General features: G+C 40.2%; 1 protein-coding gene across 2 annotated transcripts in view; it reads left to right on the top strand.

Annotated features, from left to right (window-relative positions):
- Positions 1 to 7,310, top strand: part of LOC105456549 (disintegrin and metalloproteinase domain-containing protein 10) — a 128,884-nt gene that overhangs the window by 104,332 nt on the left and 17,242 nt on the right. For both annotated transcript variants that reach the window (XM_011700677.1, XM_011700676.1), the window contains exon 2: positions 4,258 to 4,521. In XM_011700677.1, coding sequence (XP_011698979.1) covers positions 4,258 to 4,521 — 264 coding nt within the window. The remainder of the gene's footprint in view (positions 1 to 4,257; positions 4,522 to 7,310) is intronic.

Below are 7,310 nucleotides of genomic sequence, written 5' to 3'. Positions count from 1 at the left end.
TCCCCCCCCCTTCCCCTCGATCTCTCTTCAGAATATTGCTTTTCGTTTTTTCCCCGCTCGACGCCGGCATTAAAGTAGTTGCGAAACCGACGTACTTACCTACCGTTCCAGGATGGATATTTTGTCGTCCTCCCGTGGCTAAAGTTATTTTTTTTCCGTTCGTTAGGACGTAATTAGAACTCGGATGAAACGATAAATGTTATTCAAGAAAACCGCTCGCAATTGTAGAAGCGGATTTTATTTGGGAATGGAGTTCGTTCTGAATTCATGACGGCCCGCAGCGACAAATCAAGGTTTTCCAAGTAAAGCCTTGTTGTTATGCAAGTCCGGACGATTCCAATTTTTTTTTGTTATGTACAATCTCGAATACTGATGTTTAACGAGTGAGAAATGTCCAAATAATTTTTTTATCACTTTATCTTATATTTATCAGTAAAAAGAGTGGTAAAAAGATTTTCTTGTGACTGATTCAATTTCCTTGACAGTTTGTAAACCGCGTTTGCATCGAACGCTTTATTCATTTACTACATCCTCTTGAAAGTGAATAGAATTACAACGGCGGCTATGAAATTACATTGAAGCGCGGTAATGACTCTTCATTTCCCGGTGTCTCTTTGTTTCTGGGCACCCGGATTATATGAGGGACGTTACATTTTTCACTTTGTTCCGATTTTTATTTTGTTTCGTGCTGCGAGCAACAAACGAAAATAAGTTGGATCGATGTCTGTCGCGCATGGCCCGTCGGATATTCGATCGGTAGGAGCGAAAGGTGAGAAGATTTATTTCGAATATGCCAGAGATGAAATGCGTTTGTCAAAGCGTGATGTTCTCTTGTTCATAACTGCACATTTTAATTTTATTTAATTCCGTCAACTGATACGCGAACGTTCTGAAATTACGCGTCGGAAAAACGGATTGCCGGAGTGATTTATTTTCATTGTCACGCAGAACGCGAACTATATTTTTACTTTATCGCCACGTATTCGAAGGTATCATTACGTTCGTTACGGAGGCATATTTTTTTTTTGCGTCGAAAAGATGCAAGGCGCGGGTTTGATTTATTTCTTCGCGCTACAAAACCGGCGGAATTTTCACGCTCTGAGATAAACTAGTAACGTTATACGAACGCCGTATCGATCCGCCTCCCGCTACAATGCATAAAAAGGTACGTCGTCGCAGTCTGTCTCATGCATCATATGCGTCCCTGCAGCTTTAGATGTCGATACGTTTTCATGTTTCGTTTCGAATCCTTCTATTCATTCGAGAGCGGATGGAAATGTGGAAGCGAGTCGCATCTCGTTTCCCGAGTTTTTATTTGATACAGGATATTCGTCGGAATATATGAGGTTTAACAGTGAGTGAGCGGAATTTATTATTACTTAACGAATCTCACGATTCCGTTCGGTAATAATATAATTACGACATTGTTTAGCATTGGAAATTGACTTAACCTGCTTGACGAATCAAGCAAAAAAATATCACGAAGGCTCTGATTTTTTAATTCACGTGGACAAACTTTAATTAAATTTTAATCTGCAGTTTAATTGTCAAGGCATTTTATAAATATTTTTGCGATTATCTGAATATCGTCTCGTTACAGTTATATAATTGCGTCGGTGGCATTGCGTTTGTTCAATAATTATATTGATATATTGAAAATTGCGAGGCAGAAAGTGACGTTGTTCAATTAAAGTTTTATTAAGGAACGATTAATTTCACATTCGTTAAAAAATTATAATGAATGTTTTTATTGATTCTCATACCTCGGCGGACGTCGTGTACATGATATTGGCAACGAACATGGAACCGGTATGGTAGTTATTTTTTTCTAGGGAACATATTACAACATTACCGAAGATACATCGCAATCATTTCACGAATTAAACATTTCCTTTAATATGTATACGGATGGGACGTTTATTGATGTCTTTCCCGTTCGGTTTTATGGTCTATTTCGACGGCTCGATTCAACGGACGAAGACGAGAGTCTTAGGCGAGGATGGACAATCAGCTTATTTCGAGCTCACCACGTAAAATTCCTCTTTGTTCCGATACCGCGATCTAAGAATGAAACCTAGAGAGCCTTAACGTTTCCTTCCGCTTTTTTTAACGTTCTCCGTCACTCGCTAAGCTATAAGTAAAAGTACAGGGGCTGCCTGCTTTCATAAAAATCAATTTTTCCACTCGCAATATTACGCGGAAGCGAAATACGACTCGAAAAAATATAATTCAGTTGCATTATCAGAAATTTCTTTTGATGTTCGTAAATTACAGCACTAAATACTTTTGAAAGATGTCATTTAGTATCGGAATAAGTAATGAAAAGAGAAATGATACTCAGTGCGCGCCCTAATAGGACGCTATAATTATGGCTCTCGAACGTGAAGGTGCATTCTTGCGTAAGCACCTTTATGATTTCTCGGATACTGGGCGCAGCACGAGGTAATTCTTCAGCGCATAATGAGATTAAATGTCTGACGTCAAGATAAAAATGCCGATCATAAAACAGTTTCATTTCCTTCTACCTTTCTCTCTGGACACATAAATTACTCCTCTTGACTCTTCGTAAATTTTTCGCGATATTTATGAAATAGCTCTTCATGAATAAATGCTATATCGGACGGATATCGAATTTCCGGAATAATAAAATGATCTCGTTTTGCACGTCATGTAAATTGTAAACGCGAAAGGAAAAAAAAAGAATAATCTATTCTCGTAAAAACAGAAAGAAGAAAAATTTTTTAACACAAAATTTTGCTCTGACAACTGCCAACAAATCTCTATTTCTATTAATGCCTAAGAAAACAGAATCTCTAGTTCTATTAATACCTAAGAAAACAGTAACAGTTAAAATTCTGAAGAGAAATGACCAGAGGTGCCAATATGGCGATCTAATTTCAAGCTCTTTGTCAGTCATTTCGGAGAACGAAAATGGACGTTTGCGTTTGCTTTTCGAAGCTCTCACGCGGATATCTTCGTTTAGCGCGACGCAATTTAGCATTGCTCGCGCGGCAAATAGGCTCGAAAGCATTAAGAACTTCGGGATTTACGCGCCTCATTTACCGTGATCAGCCTTAAAAGTTACGCGTCTGGCATCGGGCTGACTCATTTGCGCAATTGCACTTATCGTGAGTGCGAGGTATATATATATATATATATATATATAGGCGGAGGAGGGTACAGCGACGTCTCGTAAAGCATAATGCGAGGTGCTTGCGCCGCGACGCTCTTTAGAAATCGGCTAAATGACGCGACGAGGAAAGTGCATTTTTGCCCTCCATAATATTCATACACTACCGGGCGGCGTTGTTCCGAGAGCTTGCCGGGAGTAACGCGCGCATCTCGCGGAAAGCGTTTGGGATTCCGGGAACGGCAACCCGTGAGTGCCGGTGAACACCCTCGTATCGCCTGGCAGATATGGCGAAGCCCGAGATTGTGGTAGCTCTTCACGTAGCCGTTACATCTCCCTTTCGTCGCGCACGGTTACTTAGGATTTTTTTTCTTAATTTTTTATGGGACAAAAGTCGTTTGATATAAATTCATGCTGTGCTTTCGGAAATTACAAGTAACACGAAAAAGTGGGAGGGAGAAGAAAGCTACTACCGAGTCATTCTCCGCGGGGCACTTTCGTCTCGTTAACGTTAGGGGGATGAGTTACGCAACTTCGAATCTCTGGAGGGTTTCTCCGTTCAGTTCTCTCAAACGGCAGCACGTCGATCGGATCACCTCCCCTCCCTCCGCTCCTCTCCTCTCCGTTTTTATCGTGCAATATGAGCCGAGCTGGGACTTGTTAGGCGAAGAGTATAGTCCATTCACCTCTTCGCTGGTGGGCAAGCTTGTGCGAGGGTACACAAAAATCCGCACGGTGGATACTGAATTATTCGATCGACCTGATTACGAGTCTCAGGGAGCTGCCGAGCAGTTTTTGCACGCGTTTCGAGTTCGGCCGGCCATTATTTATCCGTGATGCGGCTTTAAACTCTGTGGAATAAAATATGACTCTGTTATTTGTAGTTTGGAGGAAATGCCCGACGTCTGCGACGTTCCTGCATATTTATAGCAGTTATTTCTGTAGCCAGTTCGGCTTCTCTACATAACGAGCCTTAAAATTGAATTGACTTGAGCTATTTAATATTACAGGGGCGATTCCGCGACAAGTCGGAATCCGAAATTGGAATAGCGGCTTAATTTAACACTTTGCGTTTGATTCGCTTCAAGTGCGTCACGTAATTTATATGCAATTTCGTGTGTTCGCAGCTCGTCGACTGAACGAGTACATCCGCCACTACGAAACGCTGTCATATCCCGTCGAGGAGGTCCATCGAAGCCACCTGAGGGCGAAGAGGTCGGTCAACCGCGACAGTACCGTGACGTTGAAGTTTCGCGCGCACGGCAAGGACTTCCATGTCCGATTAAAGCGGGACTTGACCACCTTTAGCAACAACCTAATCGTCGAGGGATCCACGGGGGAGAGACAGCACGACTGCGACGTCTCCCACATTTATCAGGGCAACCTAATCGGTATGTTTTACAACAAGGATATTTACATCATGTTTTCGACGAACCGCGCGAGATTTCTCTCAACCATTATTAAATTTGTTTTGGAACAATAATGCAATTAAGGTGAAAGAGTAGTGTAACACGAAGCACAACTCTGAAGTTGTTTTATATATAACATGACACAATTCGAACAACGTTACAAATATTACACAATTCCATTCTCTTGTTCGATTATGTACGAAGCTTCCAGGAACATGCTTGATTTGATACTATTATTTTAATGAGACAGAAATCAGGATTGACCGCTTGCAGTTTTTGTTGATATTTCGGTAAATTTAACATTGCGATTTTATTTGTATGTGACCTTTCGAAACGGACCATGTATACATCAGGTTCGACGTTACAATATATTTGCCATTGATTGTGCCAAAATTGTACGTCACTTGCGATTAATTTATTTGTTGTTTTCTTCTATTCAGAAACCGGTACTTGTACATGTCTTCTTTCTCAGTACAATATTTTCCAGTTATTTCTATAACATCTGTCGTTAGAATAAAGCGCGGTAGTTCAAAGATACCTCGTGTATATATATAATAATGCTCGAGAGGTCTGTAACTTGAGCAGTATATATGTTATGTACCTATCGACGCATTTTTCCAAATATAAACTCGTATTATGACATCAAGCTGGCAATCTTCTCGGTGCCCTATATATTCGCATAAATTATGCCCGCGATGCATGTAAAGTTACACGCAAGATCGATCGGTAGCGATTGTACACGGACTTTCTACTCGCGAGAGGGTCCGCACGTATATAGACGTGGCGGCGTAAAATTGTATGAGTTTCTGGTGTTTACACACGTACTCGCAACATCCTTCGAAAATATTTATCGCGGAGAAGAAATAGCGGCGTTTCTTTCTGCAAAAGTAACAAAACGATCGCACGTACGTCCAAAGGGAAGCGGTAAAGGCCACGTAGAGAATTCGAATTCGTGAATATCGAAACGCTGATTTTGCAAATTATAGCGAGGCGCTAAGCTTTAGCACTTGAATCTTTATTTGCCACTGTCGTATTAATAATATCATTAATTTCGTAATAGTACCTATAGATAAAACGAAGATATAGCAAGGCGCTACATATCTTCATTTTGCAGATCGTCGACAGGACGTCGAATAATCTTCAATGCTACAGATACAACACAGGATATTGCAGGAGTGATGTAATTACTTAGCGTAAATTATCGATTAAACAATATTATTTTTCACTTCGTGCCAAGCGAAAATTAACTTTGACGGAGGAATTAATCTTGACGTGACGATGACTTGATGTTACAAGATGTTTATTATTCTAAAGTCACGATGAAATATGGAATCTAATCAAATCTCGCGGAAGGAGAAAGCCGTCTTCGGGTAACTACCGGTAGAATACGTTGCTGAAGTTTAACGCTGCCCTTACGTGGCACTCTGCATATTCAAAGAACTTCCGTCAAAATAAACTAAATTTAACAGTAGTGGAGAGGGAAGCGCTTTCATCTGTACAAACAAAGAGCCATACTTAAATTTATAACCGCGGCGCACTCAGTGGCCTGTCCGACCTCCGCGTTCGTTTCGTCGCCGGTAACGTATTCCCGGTTGCCATTCCAGGTCGTGCAGCCTCGACGAGGCGGAGACCATTTCTTTGTATCGCTTCCGCGACGTTTTCCCCGATGCCAGGTGTGGCACGCGAAAGTGCGTGTCGGCGTAGATGCCAGGTGGAACCTTTATCTTCGGTCTAATGATACATGGCATGCAGTTCAGCAAGCAACGTTACGCTAATCCAAGCGGGAAACGGTTTATCTATCACGATTTCGTATCATGACTTTCCGCGACCTGTCCCTGGTCCCGGTCTCCGTCGGATAATGTCACGAAAGAGCATATTTCAATTTAGGGATTTGAAGAAATTCTGAGTCATCGGTTTAGCCGACGTGGCTCCTTTATCATTGTTACCAAGTTCCTCGAAGTATTCACGCTTGTCAAGCCTGTGGGGAAACTTTGTGACTCTAAACACAAAAAATTATTCAGCTATATCTTATGTGCTTCAAGTTTTTCGGAATCAAGAAAACCATATAAACTTCTACGTGACTTTAATTTGAACGGGAATACTGAAGATTATTTCTTTAGATTTGTAATTCTAATTTTAAAAAAATAATTTATTTGAAAAATCTTTATCTTTTTTTTTTGTACAAAAAATCCTATAGATGTTATATGATATACATTGCACTGACAATGAGAGAAAAAAATGATTACAATTATCATAATGTATAGTTCTCTTCGGCGCCAATTATATATTTGTTTGGTATAGAACTATAAATATAATTATCATTACTGAAATTATAGAAATAATAACTATAAAAATGGTACTTTTAACCATAATTATTTTACCATGCAATTATAGTTGCAAATACCAAATATCTTTTCTTTTAGGTTACATTCTAATCATTTCTTTTTTGTTTAATATTTTTATATGTTTAAAAATTTTAAAAATAATGTCAGTACTAGAAATATGTGTGTGCGAGCACGCGAAAAAAGAAAAGTGACATTAGAGGCCGTCTGAAACCGTTTTCCGTATCGGAAGCGAAAGATTCCATTTGTTCTCGAGTCAAAAGGAATTTTGAATTGTGATAAGCTCGGGACTGTGCGGGACGACTTCGCTTTCCTGCGATCTATTATCTAAAGAGAAAAAGGATATGCGCGAAACGCTTCCTGAATATTCTCTCTGTTATTGTCGTTTATCCGCTATCTGCAATATGCTGAGGTTTTTGTCCCGCGCTC

Source organism: Wasmannia auropunctata, unplaced genomic scaffold (assembly GCF_000956235.1).
Source record: "Wasmannia auropunctata unplaced genomic scaffold, wasmannia.A_1.0 LD335634.1, whole genome shotgun sequence".
Lineage (NCBI taxonomy): Eukaryota > Metazoa > Arthropoda > Insecta > Hymenoptera > Formicidae > Wasmannia > Wasmannia auropunctata.
This window is presented reverse-complemented; position numbering and strand designations above follow the sequence as displayed.